We start from the raw sequence: 25,561 nt of genomic DNA on the forward strand, positions 1-25,561 counted from the left end.
TTGATTATAGAGCACTGAATAAAATAATGATCAAGAATCGTTATCCCCTTCCTCGCATCGATGATCTATTGGATCAACTGAAAGAAGTTGTTTACTTTTCCAAGTTGGACTTGCGTAGTGGCTACCATCAGTTTAGAGTATCAGAACAAGATGCATGGAAGATTGCTTTCAAACAAAGCAAGGGTTGTATGAATGGCTAGTTATGCCTTTTGGCTTAACTAATGCTCCTGCCACTTTCAGAGGGTTATGAATAATGTACTCAGGCCTTTTATTGATGATTTTGTAATTGTATATTTATATGACATTATTGTTTTCAGTAAAACATGGGAAGAACATTTGAATCATGTAAAACAAACTCTAGATGTTTTGAAAAGAGAAAATCTCTATGTTAAGCTATCAAAATGAGAATTTGGCAAAACATCTTTAAATTATTTGGGTCATATTGTAGGGGGTGGTGAATTGAAGATAGATCCCTCTAAGGTTGAAGTCATTGTGAACTGGCCTAAACCAAAATCTGCTACAGAAGTTAGGAGCTTCCTAGGAGCAGCACAATATTGGAGAAAGTTTATTGCTAACTTTTCCTTGATTGCAGCCCCCTTACATGCTTTGACAAGATTGAAAAAGGTGTTTTAGTGGGGAGGCAAACAGCAGAAAGCCTTCGACACCTTGAAAGAAAAGATTAGTACAACACCAGTACTAGCATTTCCAGATCTTCAAAGACCATTTGAGATTGAAACAGATGTCAGTGACTATGCCATGGGAGCAGTGTTGATGCAACACAATAAACCCATATGCTATCATTCTGAGACATTTAATTCTGCAGTAGTTAATTATCCCACATATGATAAAGAATTGTATGCATTAGTACAGATGTGTGAAAAAGTGGAAACATTACCTATTGGGCAAAGAAACAATTATACATACTAATCATCAACCACTTCAGTATTTGCACTCACAAACTAAATTGCAGCAATCAAGACACTGTAGGTGGATGGGTTTTCTACAACAATTTCATCTTGTCATCAGATATAAGAAAGGCATACATAATAAAGTTGCAGATATGTTGTCCAGACCAATCATAAATGCATCTACTATACTTAAGCATAACTCAGTAATGCATGAAAGCTACATTGAACAATATGCTCAAGATATAGATTTTAAAGATGTATATGCAACTTTGAGTCATGGCAAACAAGTAGAAGAATTGGTTTATCACGTTAAGGACCAACTCTTATATCATTTGGGAAAGTTATGCATTCCTCAAACTGAAAGAGTTAACATAATCCGAGAAGCACATACTTCTCTAATATCAGGTCATTTTGGTGTACGTAAAATAGTTGCACAGCTGCAAAGATTCTGCTATTGGCCAAGAATGTATGAAACAGTTTCTAGATATATTAAAGGGTGTACCATGTGTGCTAAAAGCAAGCCCATCAATAGAAAACTAGGCTTGTACACTCCACTACTAATTCCTTCTCGTCCTTGGGAAAGTGTTTCCATGGACTTTGTTGGGGGGTTGCCAAAATCTAGAAAAGGTCATGACTATTTATATGTTATTGTGGACAGGTTCAGCAAAATGTGTATTTTAATACCTTGTAACAAGTAGATTACAGCTGAACAAACAACAAAGTTGTTCTTTCAACATGTATGGGTTCATTTTGGGTTACCCACTTCCATAGTATCTGATTGAGATTCCCAATTTGTTGGGAAGTTTTGGTCAAGTCTGTGAGAGTTGATGGACACCAAACTGAAGAAGAGCACAGCCTTTCATCCACAAACAGATGTCCAAACAGAGGTGGTCAACAGGACAGTGATCCAGTTGCTCAGGGGATATTGCAACAAACATCCCAAGCTTTGGGATGAATGTTTGTGTTATGTGCAACATGCTTACAACCATGTTAAACATTCTTCTACACAAAGATCTCCTTTTGAGACTTGTTTTGGTTTTACACCAAAGTCTCACTTGGATTTTGTCTTTAGTAAAGACATAGCAGTTGATGGACACAGTGATGTGGACAAAGCAACCAAGTTCATTGAACAGATCCAAGAAATTCACCAGGTAGTGCAGGAACAGCTGGAACAGAGCCAGGCCAAGTACAAGGCAAGGCATGATAAGCATCGAATTGAGCATAGCTTCCAAGTTGGTGATCAAGTTTGGCTGTACATCAGCAAAGACAGAATGCAAGGTGAAGGTAAAAAGTTGAAGCCAATAAGGTATGGGCCTTTCAAGATACTTGAGAAAATTGGTGAGAATGCTTTTTGCCTTGATTTTCCAGCTTACATGCACATCTATTCAGTAGTTAATGCAGAGAACTTGAGACTATTTGAACCTTCATTGATTGAAGATCCCGAAGAGCAAAGTCAATTGCCTTCTATTGATGATTTGTTGCCTAAATATCTCAATGAGTTGTAGGAAGATACAGTTCTGGACAGGAAGGTGAGAACTACGTGCAGAGGGGATGTTGAGAACCTCATAATCGGACTCAAAGGTTCAAAACTAAGCAGTGCAAGATGGATAGAGATTGGGCAAGTGAGGAAGTTGTATCCTCACTTGATTGATGCTTAAAAACCAACTTTTGGTGGTCCAAAAGCTTTTTCAGTGGGAAGGCATGATCCAAATGGATCCTATCTAAGTCTTCTAAACATTCAAGACTATCGCAGAAGAAAAGCCTTTTAAAAAGTCAGATTACACTATCGGGAGGCAAAAACAGTGAGAAACAATTGAAAAAAAAGTTATTGGCAACAACGCACAGGAGCCGTCAAATCTGGGCGATCAATGGTCCAGATCTGATCGGAAAATCACAGTCGGCAGTGGCAAGTGAAGGCTATCGGCGGAGACCACATAGTATATGCGACAATGATCAGCGGGGTCAACGAGGACCGTCAATCAAGCATGCAAATTGACAGCCCATGTTGCATCACAAATTCGCGTTGGCAATCCATAGTGAAGTGCTTACAATGGTCCGGGGCTCATGTGACATGCGATTGCGACAAGTCTCATCGCAAAGTCGCATCAGAGCTACACAGAGGAGCGGACATATATATATATATATATATATATATATATATATATATATATATATATATATATATATATATATATATAGATATATATATATATATATATATATATATATATATATATATATATATATATATATATATATATATATATATATATATATAGATATAGATATATACGCGACGCGATAGCCAGACCCAATAACATTATAAACGATGTTCGATATATTTTGAAATCCATCAAATGGCAGTTTTGTGTGTATTGTCGCGTATTTCGTTTAATAAACAAAATGCGAAGGGAGGCACCGATGCGATGAAACTTGAACCTAAAAGGGTTTGCGAATGAAAAATATATTGTTTCAAATCTGAGATGAGCGGGATTTTCATATTTTTAATGTAATTTAAATATAAAAAGGAAATCCACGAAACAAATGGGATTTCGAGAGGACCAAAGGCGGTAAGTGGTTTGGGTCGGGCTCTGCCCGAGCCCATACAATGGCTACCACGTGTACAGGATAAGGAGAGATAAAACCACCCTTATCAGGTGGCTAACCCCAGTACGAAAAGGACACCCGAAATGAACCACAGTCATTGGATCTAAACCTCCCAGATCAACGGTGGAGATGCGATGTCGATATACAGGCGGACCCAATAGGAGTATAAGGCGGATTTATGGATATTTGAAGTCAGATAAATAGTGTTTGGCAGAATTTTCCTATATTTTAACGTATTTCTCTGTGTAAACATAGAACGGCTATTGTTGGGATTTCAAAGGCCCGATGACCCATTCTGTTACAGTACAAGTGGCCACCATCCCTGAAAGAGTTTAGAAATGACTGCTAATGCTTAGAGGGGGATTTGAGCAGACAGAGGTCGGGAAGCCAGAGAGCCCGAGAAGGAGAAATGAACAGACAGTGCAAATTGGCTTTAAAAGCCATAGATTGACAGAAACAAAGACAGGCAGTATTGAAGGCAGTGCTGAGATAGAGAAAAGACAAAGACAGAGAGTGATAGAGAGAGTCTGTGTACTCAGAGAGGCTTGAGGGGTTCAAGCAAAACTCTTGTTATTGTATATGTTGTGTGTTGAGACTCAAATTGAGCTCATACTATTGTAAAACTCTGCTTCTGAAGACATAATAGAGAGGCCACCACTGAAGGCTGGACCAGGAGATGTAGCCCAAGAGTTTTGGGTGAACTCCATATTAAACTTGTTGTGTTTATATGTGTTTGTCTATTATGTTCTTTAATTGCTTCATTGTCTATGTATTTCGCAATATTATCGATCCATTGCACAAAGTAACATAGGAAAATCCATGCACATGAGTCTGTAATACCTTAATAATTGTCTTAGATCTCATTATCAAATCAATTTGCTACATCCAATTTTGCATCGTTTTTAACACAATTTCTTGCATCCAATTTTACCCCCTTTGAGGATCCAAATTTGCATCTTATGTTAAGTCATGTGTTGTGTCCACCTTTGCATCATATTTAATGTCTAATGTTACATTCAATTTTGAGCCATTTTTTACATCCACTTTTGCATTTATTTTTGCACCAAGTTTTGCATCTCAAATTGCATCCAATTTTGAGCTATTTTTATGCCCATTTTTGCACCATTTTTTTGTGTCTACTTACGTGTTCAATGTTGCATCATTATTTACATCCACTTTTTCATGCAATTTTTCATCCTTTTTGATGTCTAAGTTTACATCATTTTTTCCATCCAAATTTGCATCATTTTTCTGCCTCATTTTGTGTCCACATTTGCCACTCATTTTGTGTCTAAGTTTGAGTCTAAATTTGCATCTGATTATGCATCATTTTTGGCATCCAAAATGGCATCCTTTGTTTCACCATTTTTTTAGCCTCATTGTGTATCTTGTTTTATGTCTTTTCTTACACCCTTTTTCTTTTTCTTTTTCTGCACCCAAGTTTGCATCCCAAATTTACACCATTCTTTGTATCATCATTTGGCATCTTGATTTGCATCATTTTTTGCTTCTTTTTAGCACCCAACTTGGCATCCCCTTTTTCATCCTATTTTGCATCTAGTTATCTGTCATTTTTTGCATCTAGTTTGGTGTCCATTTTTGAATCCATGTTTGTGACCAATTCAGTATCCTTTTGTATGCCATGTTTTGCTCCCTTCTTTATGTCCATTTTTGCACATTTCTTTACTTCTAGTTTAAAACACTTTTCATGTCCTTGTTTGCACCTTATTTTAATGCATAATTTAACATCCAATTCTATTTCCAATTTTACATCCATGGTTACATCCCCATTTACATTTCCATTTGACTTATTTTGTAGAGTGTACTTTTCTTTCCATTTATGATCCCCTTTATGGATTGATTTTACTAATTTGAATTGCATAGTGAAATATATCACAATTTATAAATATCATTAAAAAAGATATCACAATTCAAATTGATAACAATGTTTGTAAAGAAATTTAAGGGAAATTGACAACATTCAACCAAAAAAAGAGCAATGACATCATATACAATAATTATCTATCAAAAATCATTAACAAATTTTAATTTACATCTATGACTACCAAATCAACACTCATCGCATATATCATTATTCCAAAATGAATTCACATCCAACAAGGAAGGAACTTTTGGTCACCTCTTCCCATGACCCAAAGGAATAATAAGAATACGAAGAGATGCAGGATGTTGGACATAGTCTATGACTACTAAGAATTCTCAGCAAAAATCCCTTTTACACAACCTCATGTTAGTTGCTTTTCCAATTCTCAGCAAAAATCCCTTTTACACAACCTCATGTCAGTTGCTTTTCCAATTAGAGGAAATTCCAACTCAAAAATGGTCACATAAGAAAAAATTAAGAAAATAATAAAATATTGCTATGTAGACATTTTTTAATATATCATTTTAATTATTTTACTTTTATCAAATTTACCCAAATATATATCACTTTAATTAAAATAACTTTATATATTTTATATTTAAATTAATTTATGAACAGAAGATTTAATAAAATTTGGTAATCTAAAATTTAATATACCTTTTTAAATTTATTATATAAATTCTTAAATATAAGGCACAAATCTATCATATAAATTTCTAAATATGAGAAACCAAATTAGTCATTAATAAAATTTGATTTTTTTTAATATAAAAAAGAATATGCACAAAAATAATTGTTATATAGAATTTATTCAATTAATAATGGTATGAAAAATATAATGTTCAGAAAATTTATTAAGCTCTTATTATATACTATTTACTATTGCTTTATTACAGTGAAGGTGTCTCTCTATGGAGTTGGTTGGGCAAACATTGTTCATCCCAGCCATTCCCATCCTTCTATTTTCGTCGTCCCGGCCAATCCCATCCTTTTATTTTAGTCTTCCTCCTCCAAATAAAAAACTCATGCGTGGAAGCCAATGCGCAAACGACAAAACAGTTGGCCAATTCCGACAGTTTAATGGTTGTAAAGTGTGGGAACAATGACGCGGTTGGAAAATACCGGCAGTTTAATGGCTGTAAAGTGTGAGAATAATGACGTGGTTGGCAAACACCGATAGTTTAATGGCTTGTGAAGAAAGGGGTTATGTTGTGTCACTGAACTTGGTCAACGGTGAGTTCTGGTTGTCGTTCGTTTTTCTTAGTGAGGCCATGCCTTTCTAAAATAATTCTGAATTTTACCATTCTCGTATTCTCTACAAATGGGGTTTGGGTGAGGTCGATTCCCCTGGAGAATCACCCCCAACGGGGCTGAGTGAAACAGATGGAGAAGATGACTATATTGTCGGATTGGCCGAGGGGGTTGGTTACGCTATGTTGGATGATGATGAAAACTGTCAACAGGTGAGCGTCGGTGTTCATGCCACCATGAACTGGGCTTCTTCGAAGCAACGAGCTTTTGTGGACAACAGTAACGAGAAGGTATGTTCATGGTGTTAGTTTTTCTTGCTTTCGATTTTATGCTTGAATGGATTTATGAGGTTTTTGGTTTTCATTGGACTTTGTTTCAATATCAAATGTTGAGGTCGTTGCATTCTACATTAAGCGGTGGGCCGAGGAGGAATCGTTGTTTGCCTAGGAGGGCTCGAGACTTTCGAGCAACGCTGCGGACCAAGATGCATGGAAATTATTCCATATGGCTGCAGACCAGGTTGTTCGACTCAATATGTTGGTTCCTCAAAACTCTTATCCATATAAGCCATCAATGAAGGACTTCACCATAGTGCCTTGAGGGGGGAGCTCAATTGCAATGGAGTCAAAAAGATTTCGGACTTTCAGAACGGCGGCTCAGCCTTTTCCGGCTTCGACTGCAATTGCAATGCTTCTCACCGCGGCCTTGGAACCCTCGTCCAAGGGCTTAAGAACTCAAAATTCCCACTTACCAGCACATCTTGGCAGCTAGCAGGTGATCAGTCCAGTGAAAGTGCGTGGAATTACAGTCGATGAATTAGCTAAAGTTCAAAATGAAGTCTATGGTCAGAAAACAATCTTTATCACAAACAGAGTAAAGGGAGAGGAAGAAATTTCGGATGGTGTAGTTGCCATTTTGACGCCTGACATGCCTGATGTTTTATCTCATGTGTTAGTGCGGGCAAGGGAATAGCAAGGTGTGCTTTGCAACGTGCTTTGATCCAAACATTCTCGATGACCTTCGAGCAAAGGAAGGAAAGGCATTGTCGATACGACCTACTTCATCAGACCTAGTCTATAATGAAATCAAGGTTAATGAAGTTTTGGATGACTCAGAAAATCTATCACAAGGCCATCGAGTATCTCACGAAATAACATTAAAGAAAAAATAAAATTCAATGGAAAATATGCAATCTCAGCTGATGAATTTTCTGATGAACTGGTTGGGGGCTAAATCTCGCAATATTGCTTATTTGAGAGGGAAAGTGCCTTCATGGGTGTGAATTCCTGTGTCAATTGCCTTACCATTTGGTGTGTTTGATAAGTTTGATAAGTTTCTATGAGAAGATACGAACAAGGGTGTTGCTGAAAAAATAGAAGCTCTAGACAAACTTGTAGCCAAAGGAGACTTGAGCAAACTCCACAAAATTCGAGAAATTGTTCTGCAATTGGTGGGTGAACTGAAAGATAAGATGCAGAGAGAAAATATGCCTTGGCCTAGTGAGGAGGGTGAAGAGCGATGGCTACAGGCTTGGATGGTGATTAAAAGGGTTTGGGCTTCGAAGTGGAATGAAAGAGCGTATTTTAGTACACGAAAGGAAAAAATAGATCATAGTGACCTTTGTATGGTTGTTTTGGTTCAAGAAATAATCAGTGAAGACTATGCATTTGTCATTCATACTATTAACCTATCAATTGCAGATATATTTGAGATTTATTGTCTTATAGGTTATTTTTAGCTTCCTAGATGTTAAAATTATTTCTCTTTAGACGATCTTCTAAATCCCTTCTACTCCTTCGGTGTACCTTTGCACCTTTAGGGGCAATTGCTAGTTATATTTTTTTCTTACATATTTTTTTAAGTGTATATATTTTAATTTAATATATTTTTTAATTAATAATAACAATTTACGAGTAAATTAAAGATAGGTGGATAAGGTTACAAGTTTAGACATAGCTATAATCTATTTTTTTCGCGCTTGCTCGCCGCTTGGCATCTGACCTTCTGTGATTGAGGCCATTGCCTTGGCCCTGTGACCGCTTCAGAGGGCTCTGCTCTTCTTCTGCGCGGCATTTGATCTTGCGCAGCGCTCTGGTCTCCCTTCGCAGCGCTTCGGTCTCTACTGCTTTACAGGAGTAGCTTTTCTAGGTAGACTTGAAGGACTATGATCACTGGGAGTTGTGGGAGCTCGTCTCGATCGAGCTAAGGTGTCTCTGCATCAATGGAGACTTCGTCGCCTCCCCTGTCTGATGTTGAGGCTTTTAGCAAACTTCTGGATACTCTTCCAAAGAAGAAGGCGACCGAGGCTGCGAAGTTTGTGAAACGTTTGGATGACATCCCTGAGATCTCGCTCCCTCCTGAGGGTCCGATTCAGGTCGCCCTTTCATTGGCTGAGCGTGCTTTGGTTGGACAGTTCACTGGACTCTGGCCCTCCCCCAAAACCACGGAGAGCTGGGTCGCAAGAAACTGGGCGCCGCTGATTAAAAGCAGAGTCACTTCGTATTTTCTAGGTAAGGGATTCTTCCTGTTTGAATTCTCTGAAAAGGATGATAAGGATCTGATATTCCGTAACAGTCCCTACTTCATGGGCCCTCAGGGGTTGTATCTCAATAAGTGGACACCTGATTTTGATCCAGCAGTTGACGTCCCCTCAGCCGTCCCTGTGTGGGTTAGGCTGCCCAATCTGCCAATGCATTGTTGGAATTGGGAATCTCTCAAGCACATTGGAAACACATTGGGCAAATTCATTGATCGAGCAAACAGTAAAGACCAATACGACTGTGCTAGAATCTGTGTTGAAGTTGACCTAGAGGTCGGTCTGCCTGAGGCAATAAAGATTAAGGTTGGAAGTTGGTCGCATGTTCAAAAGCTGGACTATGAGCAGCTTTCGTTCAAGTGCAGGAAATTCCAGGTCTATGGCCATTTTGCTAGAGGATGTCCAAAAAATAGTTAAGTGGAGAAAGGCAAGGAGGAAGGATGGACTTAGGTCAAAAGGACCAAAACTGCCCACAAAGCCCCTAAAACTGGTAATATAAATGGCAAAGCTCCACAGGCAGGCTCTGGGATTCAAAAACCTCTCATGGAAGAACAAGGAAATAAATTTACGTTGTTAAGCTCAGCAATAGAAGACACCCAAGAGATAGTGATGCACAAAGAAGGATCGCCCCACAAAGAGCCCTCCTCGGGACCAAAGCAAGTTGAAAGTAATGCAGACAGATTGCAAGAGATACCCACTGAAGAGGTTGAGGAAGTTCAAGGCTCGGAGGACTCAGAAGAAGAAGGCGAAATAGGGGATTTGCAAACCTCGACTAGAAGATCTTTGAGAGGCCGAAAATCAGCCCGTGAAAAAAGAGAGCAGGAGACTTACAAAGACAAACTCCAAGGAAGCCAACCAAGCCTCGAGAAACTCTTGGCTAAATCACCGAAGATGACCAGAAATCAGTCCCAGAGCTCTAAAGAAGCTCTCCATTCCAAAAGCAAGTGATGAAGATTGTCTCCTGGAACTGTGGGGGTATGGGGAGCAGAATAAAATAAGAAGCCTGATAAGATCCGAATCTCCTGACATATTCCTCATCCAGGAGACTAAAATGGAGGACAAGGTCTTCCTTCATATCGGCAAAAAACTGTGGAAAAGAAGTGAAGGGCAAGCTGTCTCAGCTCGTGGTGCCTCAAGAAGCCTGGGCACCCTTTGGAACGCAAATAAATTCTCTAGGATTAAAGAGGTTGCCAGCACCCATTGGTTGTTCTCTAAGTTGCAACACGTTGACTCAGATGAGACCCTCTATCTCTTCAACGTGTATGTTCCAGTCAGTGTAGGAGAGAAAAAGATCTACTGCGATTCCATCAGAAGTTTGGTAGATTCTGAAGATTTAGAGAACATCATCATTGCAGGGGACCTAAACCTCACATTATCCTCGGCTGAAAAGCGTGGAGGAAGCATTGTAAGGGATATGGCGCGATAATGGGTTGAAGATCTGCTTTAGGATTGGGACATGATTGACATCAAACCTTCGTCGGGCAAGTACTCTTGGTCCAATAAAAGACTCGGTCCGGGACATATTGCAGCAAGGTTAGACAGATTTCTTGTTCAAAGTGCTTTTCTTCTTCTTGGTTTAGAGTCTAGAATGAATATTCTCCCTTGTAGTGTCTCGGACCATAGACCCATCAAACTTGAACTTCAGGCCCATATGGATCAAGGTCCCATCCCTTTTAAATTCAGTCCCCTTTGGGTCAAGGAACAGTCCTTTATGCAATTAGTAAAAGATACTTGGAAGCAACCAGTCAACGGTTCTGCCTTCTTTGTTTGGGAGGAAAAACTCAGGAGAGTGAAAGCTGCATTGAAAACTTGGGTAAAATCCCTTCCTAACCCAGCAGTGGAAAGGAAAATGATCCAAGAATGTCTCGAGATTCATCACCTGAAATCGGAAAATGAAGAGATCACAAAAGAAGTTCTTGACAAGGAGGCTGAGCTACAGCAAAAGCTTCTCAAAGCAAGCTTGGCCGAGGAAGAGTATTGGAGGATAAAATCTCGTAGGCTTTGGCTCAAGGCAGGAGATAGGAACTCATCCTTCTTTCACAAGCAAGCCCAAGCTCGGAAAAATTTCAACTCCATCTCAGAAATCAAGGAAGAGAACATCAATCACAGAGATATACAAAGCATAAAAAACGTTGCTTTCCTTCATTTCAAAAATTTGTATAGTGAAAAAGAGGGTCTGGGGCACATTTCAAATTTAGTGAATGAGGTGCCCTCTCTGATTTCTACCAGAAAGAATCAGTTTTTGGAAGCAGAAGTCACTAAGATTGAAATAAAAACCGCCCTCTTTGCAATGGAACCAAATAAGGCCCCGCGCCCAAATGGCTTTACTGCCAGATTCTTGCAGAATTGTTGGCACATTGTGGAAAAAGACTTATGCAGAATGGTCTGGAAATCTCAAGTATGTCAGAAAATAGGGGGAAGCACCAATTCTGCTTTCCTGACCCTTATCCCCAAGGAAAAAGGCGCCAACTCTTTCACCAAATTTCGACCTATCTCACTTTGCAATATAGGCTACAATCTGATAACAAAAGTGATCGCACACAGACTGAAAACCATTCTTCCAGACATTATTCCTGAGAATCAGGGAGGTTTTATTCAGGGAAGACAGATTGTGGACAATTTTATCTTGGTCCAAGAGGCGATTCACTCAAGCTTGACCCGGAAAGAGAAAGGAATGGTTATCAAGCTAGACCTTGAAAGCGCCTTTGACAGGGTGAGACATAGATTCCTGTTGGATGTCCTGCACAAATTTGGTTTTGGCCTTAATTTTATCAACTGGATCAAAGCTTGCATTAGTGAGCCCTGGATTGCCCCTTTGGTGAATGGGAGGGCTACTGACTTCTTCAAAGCCTCTAGAGGGTTGAGACAAGGGTTTCCTCTCTCCCCCTTGCTCTTTGTCCTCCAAGCCCCTGTTCTCAGCTTCCTTTTGAATAAAAAGCAGACTGAGCAAGAAATAATGGGATTGAACATCGCAAGAAGTGTCAAAAACATAAACCATGCGCTTTTCGCGGATGACTCTCTCTTGCTGGGTGCTGCCTCCTTGCCCTCGGCTAAAAGATTTAAAGAAGTAGTGGATGCCTATTGTGAAGACTCAGGAAGCAGCCTCAATAAAGGCAAATGTCATATCTTTTGTTGGAATACTACTGTCAGAACAGTCCAAGCCATCTCCAACTGTTTCGGATTCGCAGCCTCCTCTTCTTGGTCATCCTTCAAGTATTTGGGGCTCCCTGTCTTCCAAAAAAGGGCTCTCAGCAGTGACTGGCTGCCTCTGTTGGAAAAATTTAAGTACAAAATCCAATCCTGGGGCTTCAATTGGCTCAATCTGGCTGGCAAGACAGTGCTCATAAAAGCTGTCTTTAACAGTCTTCCCATTTATCAGTCTGCAGTTATGATGGCTCCTATTGGCATCATGAGGAAAATGGAGGAATACATAAGGAATTTCTTTTGGAAAGGTGGCAAAGCAAATGAGAAGAAAATCCCTCTTTTAAGCTGGGATATAATCTCCTTGCCCATAATGGAAGGTGGATTGAACTTTAAGAATATCAGTAAGCAAAATGTTGCATTAGGTGCAAAATTGTTATGGAGGATAATCGCCCCAAATCCGGGTTGGGCTCAGCTAGCGATGTGGAAAAAATATTACCGTGGGAAGAGAACTCGTTGTCTGGACAACCCCATTACAACCTCCAGATCGATGATCCACAAAATGTGCGCAAAAGCCTTATCCTTAATTAATCTCCATGCGCACTGGATCCCTGGAAATGGCAAGCGCATTAAAATCTGGGAGGATCGTATTATGGGCAGCGATCTCCTGGCTGATGACCGCTCCCTGGCTTCGTTGAAAGAATGGATGGACAGAGCCGGATTCAAAACTCTGTGGGACATATCTCAGTGGGAGAATGGTGATTGGCAGAGTTGGAAGAAGTTAGAGGTGCCTTCGATCCTCTCCAAAGACTACGCCACCTTTCTTTCCCTCTTAAAAGGCAAAGCCCCATTGAACAGCAGAAAATCTGATACGCGGGGATGGGGTCCGATCCCTGGGCATTATTCAGTTTCGCAAGGTTATAGGCAATACACTTTGCATCCTAATGTTCCCCCTGATCCGAAGCCCTGGCAGGGGATCTGGTCTCAGACAACGATCCCCAAAATTGACTCTTTTTACTGGCTTCTTTGCCACCAGAGAATATTGACCGACGATAGGCTCCGGAAAAGAGGCTTTATGGGGCCCTCCCATTGCTCACTTTGTGGGGAAGACGAAGAAAATGCCTCCCATCTAATGCTTCTCTGCAATTTTGCTGCAGATCTTTGGAAAGAGGCCTTAAGCCCATGGAATATAAACTTCGCCCCCCCTAATCACTGCTCAAACCTTTTCTCCAATTGGAAGTTAAAGTACCCTAGAGGCACTTCTCAGAATGCTCACATCAAAGAAGCCTGGCTCGCCCTTCCCAAATTAATCTGCTGGCATATATGGCTGGAAAGAAATCAAAGGATTTTCAGAGACAAGAAGAGCGACTCCAAGATAATCTGGGTAAAAATTAAAAGCCACTTAAAAGACTGCTTGGGAGATTAGCTAGATGGGGCAGATCTTAGTGAACAGGATGCTGAATGGGGCGCTACTCTTGATCTCCAATTCATTGATATAGTCAGGCACCCCCCTCCCCTAAAACACTGGCAAATCCGCCTTAAGGCTACAGAATTCCTTGAGTTTTGCACAAAGAAGGCAAGAAATGCTCTCTTTTTTTATGGGGAAACAAAAGGCAACCCTGGTATTTCCGGAGCAGGTGGTGTTGTCAAAAGGGTAGAGGGAAGAATTGAATCTAGATACGCCTGGGGAGTGGGTTTCAATACCAGCATTCAAGCTGAAGCTCTGGCTCTTCTCCAGGGGCTCAAGCTGCTCATTGTTCTGGGCATCAAAGATGCAATAGTATTTGGTGATTCCCAGTCTATTATAAAGGCCATTGTGGACAATTCTTCACCTTCAGATTTAAGGTTATCTAGATTGATGAGCAGAATTAGATCCCTGATAAAATCCTTTCAAAGTCTGGAATTCCTTCATGTAAAGAGAGATAACAACAAAGAAGCTGACGCTGAAGCCAATAAAGCGGTTCTCCTCCCCCTTGGAGTTCTTCTAAGAGACGGAGACGAAGGATGGGATCCCATCCCTTAACTAGCTGATAAAAATGTTTTACTGTCTTTTATTGGAGCAGTTTGTTTGTATCTGCAAATTAGGAAAGATTGAGAAGTTTAATCGTAATATAGTTTGCAAAATCCGTAGGCTCACTAGTGGGGAAGCCATATGGTTTCTGGCCGAGGAGAAATCTGAGCTCTGCCTTCCTCTTTGTAACCTGAATTGAGGCATTTCTGCCAAGAATCAATACACCATTCTAACCGTTTCTGTCAAAAAAAAACAATTTACAAGTAAATTATAGTTTAGTTTTATTTATTTATTTATTTAAATTTTAATTTTATGTAACATATATATATATATATATATATATATATATATATATATATATATATATATATATATATAAACTTCTTATTTCTAATAACATAAATAAAAGAACATATAAAATAATTAAACAAATACATTAATATAAATAATTCCAAAAAAAAATTTGCATATAATTGTATGAATAACATGTTTAAATAATACAATTTCACTATACTTCAGTTTTTTGTATCACATCAAAGATTTCTTGCTTTTGGTATTAAGGTTATGCCATCCATGTATAACTCTTTAGGATCCTTCTGAGTTATGGTTGCAATTCAACTATTTTTGCAACAACATCTTCTTGTTAGTCATTGGTGCACATGGTTACATGCCAATCTTTTTTATTTCTAGAAAAGAAAAAAAAAAAAAAAAAAAAAAAAAAAAAAAAAGTGCCTTTGCTATTTAAAAAAGAAATCAAATGTTACATACATATACATTGTCGAATAGGTCCAAAAATTAGTTCAAAACTTCACACAGGTCTCATGCCAACCTTATATAATGAGGAAGCAAATATCAAGAAATCAATATTTTCATAATTTTTCAAAGTCATTTCAATTGTAATTTGTTTGTTGGTCTTCCATCCTAATATTTAATCACTTCAATCAAGGATATATATAACATGATGGCATTAGCAGTACTTCATTGGCGCATGCGTGGAACATCATAATATTATATCTCAATAATTGTTGCATGTTGTATAACATATTAGAGATGTTATATTATAATGTAAGTTATATGACATATTAGACATTTTATAATATAATGTAAGTTGTTACTTTGATTTGCAGTAATGTTTAACATTTTTTTTAATTGATGAAGAGATTTTTTAAAAAGAGAAATGGGTTAATAATTGGGGTAAGTGATAAATGGATTATTTTAAATATGACATATTTTAATAACATGGAATATATATTTACCACTAAATTAAAGATCCAATTTTCTCTAACACACTATCAAATAGATAAAGACCCATGCGATGCCAAAAGAGTGTCACAATATTGTTTGTTTCTAATTGACCAACCATAGAAAATATAATAATGAAAAACACCCACTATGACTCCTATCATATACAAAGAGAAAAAGTGATATTAGAAAAGAACAAGAAAAAATAGATGAGCTACATCACTAAGTAGATTGAAGTTGTTGTTTTGTTATTCTAGTGATCTATATAAATAATAAAATATTCTAGATGACATTTTGATGCTCCACAGGTATATTTCCATTCAAAATGTGGAATGAGGGCTCTAAGAATGCCAGACTTTTGCAACTACTGAGTAGATATGGTATCTATCCTTTTAATTGATTGTCGAACAAACTAAGCTTATTCAAATGAAAAAGATGTTCCAATTGAACTCAGATATGATGGTGGAATGCATTCCTAGAAAGATCAAGTGAGTGGAGAAATTAAAAATTGACACGAGAATGAGATATAGAGCCTTCCATATCCCTGGAACCGAGGTCAAGAGTGACCGCTCTCCGAGGATGGCAATGGCTACAGGTAATACCAGTTCAGTTACATAAAGGGACTTCAACAATCCAATAGGCGATGGAATTATGAGGATCCTTGGTGACGAGCTTCTTAAATTCCAAGAGGGATTCTTGATCATGAGTGAAAAGAAAAACGTACCCCAAAATTTTGATGGCTGCATTTTCAAAATAATCTAGTGTTACCTAATTTTTTCACAAAAATGGTAAAAATCAACTAAAAAATTTTGATTGCTACATTTTTCAAAATATGCTAATGTCCCCCAACTTCTCTTCAACAATTTATTCGTGGATATGAAAAATAAAAACACAAAGAAAGTGTGGCCGAGGAAGGATTTACCATTGGTTGTGGCAATTGTGGCATTGTTGCTCAACGCTTTTTGTAAACAAACAATCTTCGATTGTGGCACTGAGCCCAATGCGCGCTACAAACAAACGATCTTCTCAATTAAATGAAGTAGCCCCTCACTTGTATTTTTCTTCTCAAAAAATACAAAAAGCGGGAAATGATGAAAGTATTTTGAAAAATATATTTCTTAAAATGGAAAAGGCAAATATTAAAAGAAAATATATTTATTCACATTAAAATATATATATATATATTTCTAAAACATAAAAAAATGGGAGTTTTAAAGTAATATTTTAAAATATTACTAACTTTGGTATCTTGTTTCTAAATATTTGTGCATAGAATTTTTTTCTTAAATGTTAAAAAATGTAATATTTAAAAATTTAAAAATATTACTAATTTTTGGCATTTTGTTTCTAAATATTTATGCATAGAAACACATGTTATTAATATTATATGGGTTCTAAATTTTTTATTTCATTTTCTAATTAATGTTTAACCAATTATTTATGCTTCATTAAGACCGCACTCAACCCATGATTTACCATTCATTAAAAATATTCTTGATATTCTAATTTATATAGATTAAGATATTATTTTTATTTTTAATATTTAATATATTTTTAGGTCGCTTAGGCACCATTCACGCATAAGGTAGGTAAATCATATTATTAAACAAATTCACCAATACCCGAATTAAATAATGAAAATTTGCCATGTCATTTTAGGTGCCTAGTCACACATGTATCTTTATTAAATTTTAAAAGATTTTAATTCACTTACACATTATGATGTGGAAATTCAATATTAACCTTTTAAAATAAAAAATTTCTCTAATTGGAAAGGAATTCCTTTTACACAACCTCATGTCAATTATGAAAGCTATGACACAGTAAAGTCATAATTATTAGATCCAAGGTCTACATAATCACTGGGATACAACAGTTTCATTGTTTCTTACTTACCCTATGATTAGTCTTATCTAATATGAATAAGTGGAGATATTACTTCTCTATATATGCATTGTAACTATAATGCAGAGTAATGTAACATAGTATGAGATAATTTAAGATTTCTCAGTAATGACTACTCAACAGCTTAAATAAGTAGAGTTATTATTGATATCAGCTTAGTTCTTAGAGCTTATATGTCTCGTATTAGTACAAGGCAAAGCAAGGTTTATATGACTCATATTAGTACAAGGAAAAGAAAGGATGTATAACACATCCATAGTAAGCTCTTCCTTATCTAACATATATGGTATCACTAGTGATTATCCCAAGATAGCATGTAACTCCAACATATCACATCATTAAATATGGAAGCTTAGCTAGGAACATTGGTTCCCCTAACATTACTGGTTTTTCCCTGTCTTGTATTTTTTACTTAGGTTGTGCAATGGTATTTCCTTTATTTTCGGGGTAACCGATGGAACATTGATTGATTGCAAAGGTATAAACACTAAGTGAGGAGTATGGACCAAGGTCCAAAGGTGGGGTGGGAGTAGGAGGATCCAAATTTACACTTTCACTTGAGGAAATACAGGTATATCCATAGTCATATTATCGGATGTTTCTATTGGATGTATGAGGAAGTCAACTTGAGGAGCCTTGTGTTCTCAGTTGAATGGTGATCATGACGTTCATTTGTCTAATTTTATTCACCCAGTGTTTGATCGGTAGATCTCTCAATCTAGAACAAGACACTCTAGATTCTCTCTCTCGCTTACAACACCCCATCAACACACAACCCACACATGGGGAGGATTATGGATGATTCTGTTGTAGCCCAAGTTAGAATTTTCAAGCATTATACAAAGGATATAACAGAAGTGTAAAATGAGTTATGACAAGCATAAGTCTCAAGCAAATTGAAAAGTTGAGAGACAAAGCATTTGAAAAGAGATCAGCTCAAAGGAACATGTTGTAAATTACTCTTCGCACTCTAATATGGACTCACACTATAGTAAGGAAGATATAAGATAATGCATGAGCTTGATATGCCTCTTGACTTAGGGCTACATCTTGATTTCAACATGGAGTTGCCCCCACTGATGATCAAATCAAATTAATGCACATACACCTAGAGATCCACAAGACATATAGCCAAATTCTATAACTCCAGTGACTAATAGTTGAATCATGGAAACTCAAAGCAAACATAATAGGTGGTATAGTAAGAGACATTGTTGTGCAAATTTATGTAGGTAGAGTAGCTAGTAATATCATTGTACATAATGATTCATTGACGATTTTCAACACATATACATAAAATAGCAACATAATACTAATAATATGATTATCATTTTTAATCAAATCAAATAAAATTTAAGCGTAATTAACATATAAAAATATTTCATGAATATCATCCTTCTAAGACAAATTCACAACATACATCCAAAGATGGTAACATCATCATATATAATAATTATCCATCAAAATAATGGTCATAATTTCCAATATATACATGAAATAAAAATATAATAATGATAATATTATCATCATCTTTAATCAAATCAAAGTCATTGTATGATTACCAAATCAAAATGTTCATAGATATCATTATTCTAAGGTAAATTCACAACATCCATCTAAAAATAGGAATTTCATTCTACACAATAATTCTTCATAAAAAATAATGCATGTGCATGCCTAGCTAGCACCACCAAGATCATCATCTTGACCATCTTGATCAATCCCATCCACATCATCATCACCAACATTATTTCCATCCTCCTCCTCATCATCTCCTTCACTAACACTATCACCATCCTCATCATCGTCATCTCTTGATGTATGCCCATCATAGTCTAGAGCACCATCTTAGCAGTCATATATATATATAGATATATATCTATAGATATATATATATATATATATATATATATATATATATATATATATATATATATATATATATATATATCTTGATGTATGCTCATCATAGTCTAGAGCATCATCTTAGCAGTCATATCTTGATGTATGCTCATCATAGTCTAGAGCATCATCTTAGTAGTCATATATCTATATAATATATTCCATAGAATAATGCAGATTTTTGTTGTATTAGGTCAACCATGTTGTAGCTACACCTCGACCTCCTTTCTAGGCCAAGTAGCTTCGCCCCTCTCCTGGAGAAACCATAGCCATAACCTGTATATTCATTGTCTTATGATCATTTCTTCTTGATCTAAAAATCACCCTTGAGTGATCTCAGTTAAAGATTTATTGAATGAAGGTATTACAGACTCATGTGTTGGTGTGTGTTTATGTTATTTTAGGCAACGGATCAATCAGATTGAAAAATACACAGACACTGGAAAATGGAAAACAGTAAGAGAAATACAGTAAGCAAATGCAAGAACACAACAATTAATAAGGAGTTCACCCTATCCTCCAGGGCTACGTCTCCGGTCCAGCTTTCAATGGTGGCCTTCTTTCATTGTGGTTTTTAAAGCAGAGATTTACAATGAGGAGCTCGATCCGAGTCTCCTGAAACAGAATTGCTTGGCAGGGTGGTCCTTAGATTCCCCAAGACACTAAAGTGCACAGACTCTTTTCCTATCCAAGTCTCGACCTCTCTGGTCTTTAATGGAAGGAGCCCAATATGGTGCTCAATTCCCGACAAATCCTCTCAGGGATTGCTCGATGTTGCCTTGTGCTGCAGGTCAGCTCGACTCTCTGTCTTTCTGCTTCTTGTTATACTATCTGCTTCGTTTCCTTTCTTCTCCTGTCTTTTGTTTTTCTCTCTGTCTGTTCATGGCTTAAATCCATTCTGTCTCACGACTGCTCGCTTCCTCTTCCGCTCCTTCGGTTCACCTGCTGTTGTTCACTTGGAGTTCCTTGCCTCTGCATCTTCGCCAACGTCTCACAGGGAGTGGCCACTTGCCCTCTCACGAACTGCACCAGCTCTTCCTCAACGGTTCGATTTTTCGGTTACACTGTGGAACGAGTCATCCGCCAACTCAGCGGTCAAATCGGACATCAAACTTCTCTATGTTGTGGCTTAATTCCCCTGTCAATTCTGGTTTCTCCATCGGGCGCAATCTCCACCATCAGATCTGGAGCCCCCAGATCCTACGACATTCGCTCATTTCGCACAGTTGACTTGCTCGACCATTAGCGCGCGATGAGCGGCGGTTTTCTCTCTCCTCCTCCTTCCACGCATCGGGCGCTGAATGGAATCGCTTGTTTTTCTCCAAATCCGCTTACCGCCCAAGGATGCCTCTGATGTATACCGCCGGTTTTGGAGCGCAGACCCGCCTTTCACCTTAGCGCTTTCCCCATGGTTTTCCCGGCTTCCATGCAACCAAGTGCTTCGGGGCTTTTCCTTCTCGAGGGGTTTTGCCCAGCGATGCGCAATTAGCGCTAAGCGCTAATCACGCATCAGAAATGCCCTCTGTTTCCCAATTTGGGCTTCCCAAGTGCCAGTTTTGCCTCCTGCGTGGTCTCCATGGGCCTCGGTCAGCGCGCTTTGACCGAGGTCCTTGTCGTTCCTCGCTGGCTGCAAACTGCCATTGTCCAGAGGTCTTCCTGATCGCTCTGTGCTCATAATTCGAAGTCTGTCCTGTTTTGATACAACCATGGCTCTTTAATAATCTTCATGGATCCAATTCGGATCATGGCCTTCCCACTGAAAAAGCTTTTAGACCACCAAAAGTTGGTTTTCAAGCATCGACTAAGTGAGGATACAATTGTCTCACTTGTCCAATCTCTATCCACTTTGCACTGCTCGGCTTTGAACCCTTGAGCCCAATTCTGAGGTACTCAACATCTCCCCTGCGCATCGTCCTCACCTTCCTGTCCAACACTGTGTCTTCCTGCAATTCATTAAGATATTCAAGTAACAGGTCATCAATAGAAGGCAATTGACTCTGCTCTTCAGGATCCTCAATTAGTGAAGGTTCAAACAATCTTAAGCAATCTGCATTTACGACTGAGTAGATGTGCATGTAAGCTGGTAGATCAAGGCGAAAAGCATTCTCACTAATCTTCTCAAGTATCCTGAAAGGTCCATACCTGATAGGCTTTAGATTTTTACCTTCACCTTGCATCCTGTCCTTGCTGATATACAGCCAGACTTGGTCACCAATTTGGAAACTATGCTCCATCTGATGCTTGTCATTCCTTGCCTTGTATTTGGCTTGGCTCCTTTCCAGTTGTTCCTGTACTGCCTGGTGGATCTCTTGGATCTGTTCAATGAACCTAGTTGCCCTGTCCACATCACTGTATCCCTCAACTATGGTGTCTTTACCAAAGACAAAATCCAAAGTATACCTTGGTGTGAAACCAAAACAGGTCTCAAAAGGAGATCTCTTTGTAGAAGAATATTTTGCTCTATTGTAAGCATGCTGCACATAACACAAGTGTTCATCCCAAAGCTTAGGATGTTTGCTGCAATATCCTCTGAGTAACTGGATCACTGTCCTATTAACTACTTCTGTCTGGCCATCAGTTTTTGGATGAAAAGTTGTGCTTTTCTTCAGTTTAATGTCCATCAGTTCCCACAGATTTAACCAAAATTTCCCCACAAACTAGGTGTCTCGATCAGATACAATGGAAGTGGGTAATCCAAAATGAACCCATACATGTTCAAAGAACAGTTTTTTAGTTTGTTCAGCTGTAATCTGTTTATTACAAGGTATCAAAATACACATTTTGTTGAACCTATCCACAACAACATACAGATAATCATGACCTTTCCTAGATTTAGGCAATCCTCCAACAAAATCCATGGAAACACTTTCCCAAGGGTGAGAAGGAAATGGTAATGGAGTGTACAAGCCTAGTTTTCTATTGCTGGGCTTGCTTTTAGCACACATAGTACACCCTCTTACATATCTAGAAACTGTCTCATTCATTTTTGGCCAATAACAAAATCTTTGCAGCTGTGCAACTGTTTTACTTACCCCAAAATGACCTGATATTAGAGAAGTGTGTGCTTCTCAAATGATCTTTACTCTTTCAGTTTGTGGAATGCATAACTTCCCACAATGGTACAAGAGTCGGTCCTTTACATGATAATCCAATTCTTCTACTCTTTTGCCTTGACTTAAAGTTGCATATACATCTTTAAAGTCTATGTCTTGAGCATATTGTTCAATGTAACTTTCATGTAACACAGAATTATGCTTAAGTATAGTAGATGCATTTATAATGGGTCTTGATAACATGTCTGCAACTTTATTGTGTATTCCCTTTTTATATCTGATGACTACATGAAACTGTTGTAGAAAACCCATCCATCTATAGTGTCTTGATTGTTGCAACTTAGTTTGGGAGTGTAGATATTGAAGTGGTTGATGATTAGTATGCATTACTGTCTCTTTGCCCATTAAGTAATGTTTCCACTTTTTCACGCTCTGTACTAATGCATACAATTCTTTATCATGTGTAGGATAGTTAACTACTGCAGAATTAAATGTCTCAGAATGATAACATATGGGTTTACCGTGCTGTGTCAACACTACTCCCATGGCATAGTCACTGGTATCTATTTGGATCTCAAATGGTCTCTGAAGATCAAGCAGTGCTAGTATAGGTGTTGTACTAATCTTTTCTTTCAAGGTGTCGAAGGCTTTCTGTTGTTTGCCTCCCCACTGAAACACCTTGTCCAATCCTGTTAAAGCATGTAAGGGAGCTGCAATTAAGGAAAAGTTAGAAATGAACTTTCTCCAATATTGTGTTGCTCCTAAGAATCTTCTAACTTCTGTAGCAGATTTGAGTTTAGGCCAGTTCACAATGACTGCCACTTTACAGGGATCTATCTTTAATTCACCACCCCCTACTATATGACCCAAATAATTCAGAGATCTTTTGCTAAATTCACATTTTGAGAATTTAACATAAAGTTTTTCTCTTTTCAAAACATCTAGTGTCTGCTTAACATGCTTTAGGTGTTCTTCCCATGTTTTACTAAATATTAGAATGTCATCCAGATACACAATAACAAAATCATCAAGAAAAGGTTTGAGTACATCATTCATTAATCTCATGAAAGTAGCAGGAGCATTAGTTAAGCCAAAAGGCATAACCAGCCGCTCATACAATCCCTGCTTTGTTTTGAAAGTCGTCTTCCATGCATCTTGTTCTGCAACTCTGACCTGATGGTATCCACTATGCAAATATAACTTAGAAAAATAAACAGCTTCTTTCAATTGATTTAAAAGATCATCTATGCGAGGAAGGGGATAACGATTTTTGATTGTTATCTTATTCAATGCTCGGTAATCGATGCACATTCTCCACGAGCCATCTTTCTTTCTCACCAAAATGATTGGTGACCCACAAGGTGATGTGCTAGGTCTGATGAACCCTTTCTCGGGCAACTCCTGCACCTGCTTCTTGATTTCAGCATTCTCTAAAGCAGACAACCTGTACATTCCAATGTTAGGCAATGGAGCATCTTGCTGCAAAATAATATCATGTACTATTTCCTTATTGGGTGGCAGACCTTTAGGTTCTTGAAACAAGATATCATACTCTGAAACAACCTTTTCTAAATCAGCTTGTTGTTCAGCATTGCAGCCCTCAAATGAGTTGGTTTTATCAGGCTTCTTTTCCTTTACAACCATCAGTAAGAATTGTTTACATGAATTTATCATTCGTTTCATCTGCCCTGAGTTTATGAGAGTATAATTATTCTTGAGCTTGTGAGCTCTTACAAAGTATTCGATTCCATCTTTAACAAGTAGATACTTGTTCTCAGCTCTATAGAAAATAGCTTTTCTGTCATACAAGTAAGGACTTCCTAAAACAATTCCACATATATCCAAAGGAATTGTTTCTAACTCAGCCTCATCTACAAATGCTAACCCAAAAGAAAACTTGAGTTTGCACTGTCTAGTCACTTGTAGTTGTGCTTTATCATTCAACCATCCTAATGGGTATGGTTTCTTGTGAGGTGTAGTTACTAATACCAACTTCTTTATAATTGCTTCAGAAATTAAATTTACTTGTGAGCCACTATCAAACAAAGTATCAATATTTTGATGTTTGGAAATAACTCAAATATGGAAAAGCTCATGCCTTTTTCTCTCATTTTCTTCATCAATAATAGATTGTGCAGAATTACTAGTAGATGCTTCAGAATTCTTACCTTTTATACCTGTGACTGCTATAGTTGTTTCATCTGCTGAGTCTGACCCCAAGTCCTTCTGAATAGTTGCAGCGATTTTCTTCTTCTTGCCCTCGAACTTCTTAGGTCTCAGCTCTGGATGCATAATCCAACAGTGCTCATCATCATACCCATCCTTTTTACAGTGAGTGCATAAAGCCTTGCTCTTCTGTGCAGGGTTAGCCTTCCTTTCTTTCCATTTATGCTTTCTTTTCTCCTTATTCTTGCTTGCAGTGGGATGGGATGCTCCCCCAACTTCTGGATTTCCATTCTTTCCTCTAGCTTCTAGATGAGTAGCTTGTACAGATACCTCATCTATACTAGTGGGATTAAACATGAGGATGGTATGCTTCATGTAGCTGTGTAGACCACCAATTTACTTCAACAGAGTCTCAGGTGAGTCTAATGAGATTCCTAGAATCAATTCTCTCTTTCTAAATTCTTGAGTATACCCTTGCACACTTTGCCCTTTCAACTGTCGAAGAGTTTTCCAACTCATCATGGCTTGCTGCATGTAGGCCAATGGATAGAATTGTTTTTTGATTGTAGAAACAAATTCACTCCAGACAGAGATAGTCTTACCATGTCTCTTCATGTCAGCTTGGGTCCTGCCTTCCCACCAAACCAAGGCAGTGCCTCCAAGGCGTAGGCTTTCCAGCTGAATCTTGCTCTTGTCTGATTCAATAATCTGCACTCTGCAATAAACATCAATTTGTCTAATCCAATTGTCCAGCTTTTCTGCATTCAACTCTCCATCATATATAGGCAAATCAAATTTAACATCTAGTTTGATCAAAGATGCTTTCTTTTTATGTTCAGGGCTATTAGGAGGTGTGAGAAAGTGTTCTTGTTTCCCTTTGCCTTTTGAGTGGTCATGGAGGAAAGACTCATCTTCTCCTTTGTCATGTTTGGAGCCTGATGCATCTTCATCCTT

The 25,561-nt window shown here is 38.0% G+C and overlaps 2 protein-coding genes and 1 pseudogene across 2 annotated transcripts; all 3 read left to right on the top strand.

Moving 5' to 3' along the window:
* Positions 1-6,584: 6,584 nt before the first annotated feature.
* On the top strand, positions 6,585-7,429 carry LOC149156268 (uncharacterized; annotated as a pseudogene).
* Positions 7,430-8,872: 1,443 nt separating this feature from the next.
* Positions 8,873-9,604, top strand: LOC149156269 (uncharacterized). Its single transcript, XM_089444704.1, has one exon. It carries the CDS (start codon positions 8,873-8,875, stop codon positions 9,602-9,604), a length of 732 nt encoding a protein of 243 aa, XP_089300830.1.
* A 1,234-nt stretch (positions 9,605-10,838) lies between these two features.
* Positions 10,839-14,351, top strand: LOC149156270 (uncharacterized). The gene is made up of 2 exons (XM_089444705.1): positions 10,839-13,712; positions 13,755-14,351. The coding sequence occupies exons 1-2, from the start codon at positions 10,839-10,841 to the stop codon at positions 14,349-14,351; spliced, it is 3,471 nt and encodes a 1,156-aa protein (XP_089300831.1).
* Positions 14,352-25,561: the final 11,210 nt, after the last annotated feature.

This window comes from Pinus tabuliformis, chromosome 9, assembly GCF_031772625.1.
Source record: "Pinus tabuliformis cultivar Carrire ecotype Pingquan chromosome 9, CPIR1, whole genome shotgun sequence".
In the NCBI taxonomy this organism is placed as follows: domain Eukaryota; kingdom Viridiplantae; phylum Streptophyta; class Pinopsida; order Pinales; family Pinaceae; genus Pinus; species Pinus tabuliformis.

What these genes read in the sequence shown, in the direction of transcription:
- LOC149156269 (XM_089444704.1), top strand. Translation starts at nt 8,873, where the DNA reads ATGGAGACTTCGTCGCCTCCCCTGTCTGATGTTGAGGCTTTTAGCAAA.
- LOC149156270 (XM_089444705.1), top strand. Translation starts at nt 10,839, where the DNA reads ATGGATCAAGGTCCCATCCCTTTTAAATTCAGTCCCCTTTGGGTCAAG. An exon ending in GCGACTCCAAGATAATCTGG is followed by an intron (nt 13,713 to 13,754) that starts GTAAAAATTAAA and finishes TTGGGAGATTAG; the next exon opens with CTAGATGGGGCAGATCTTAG.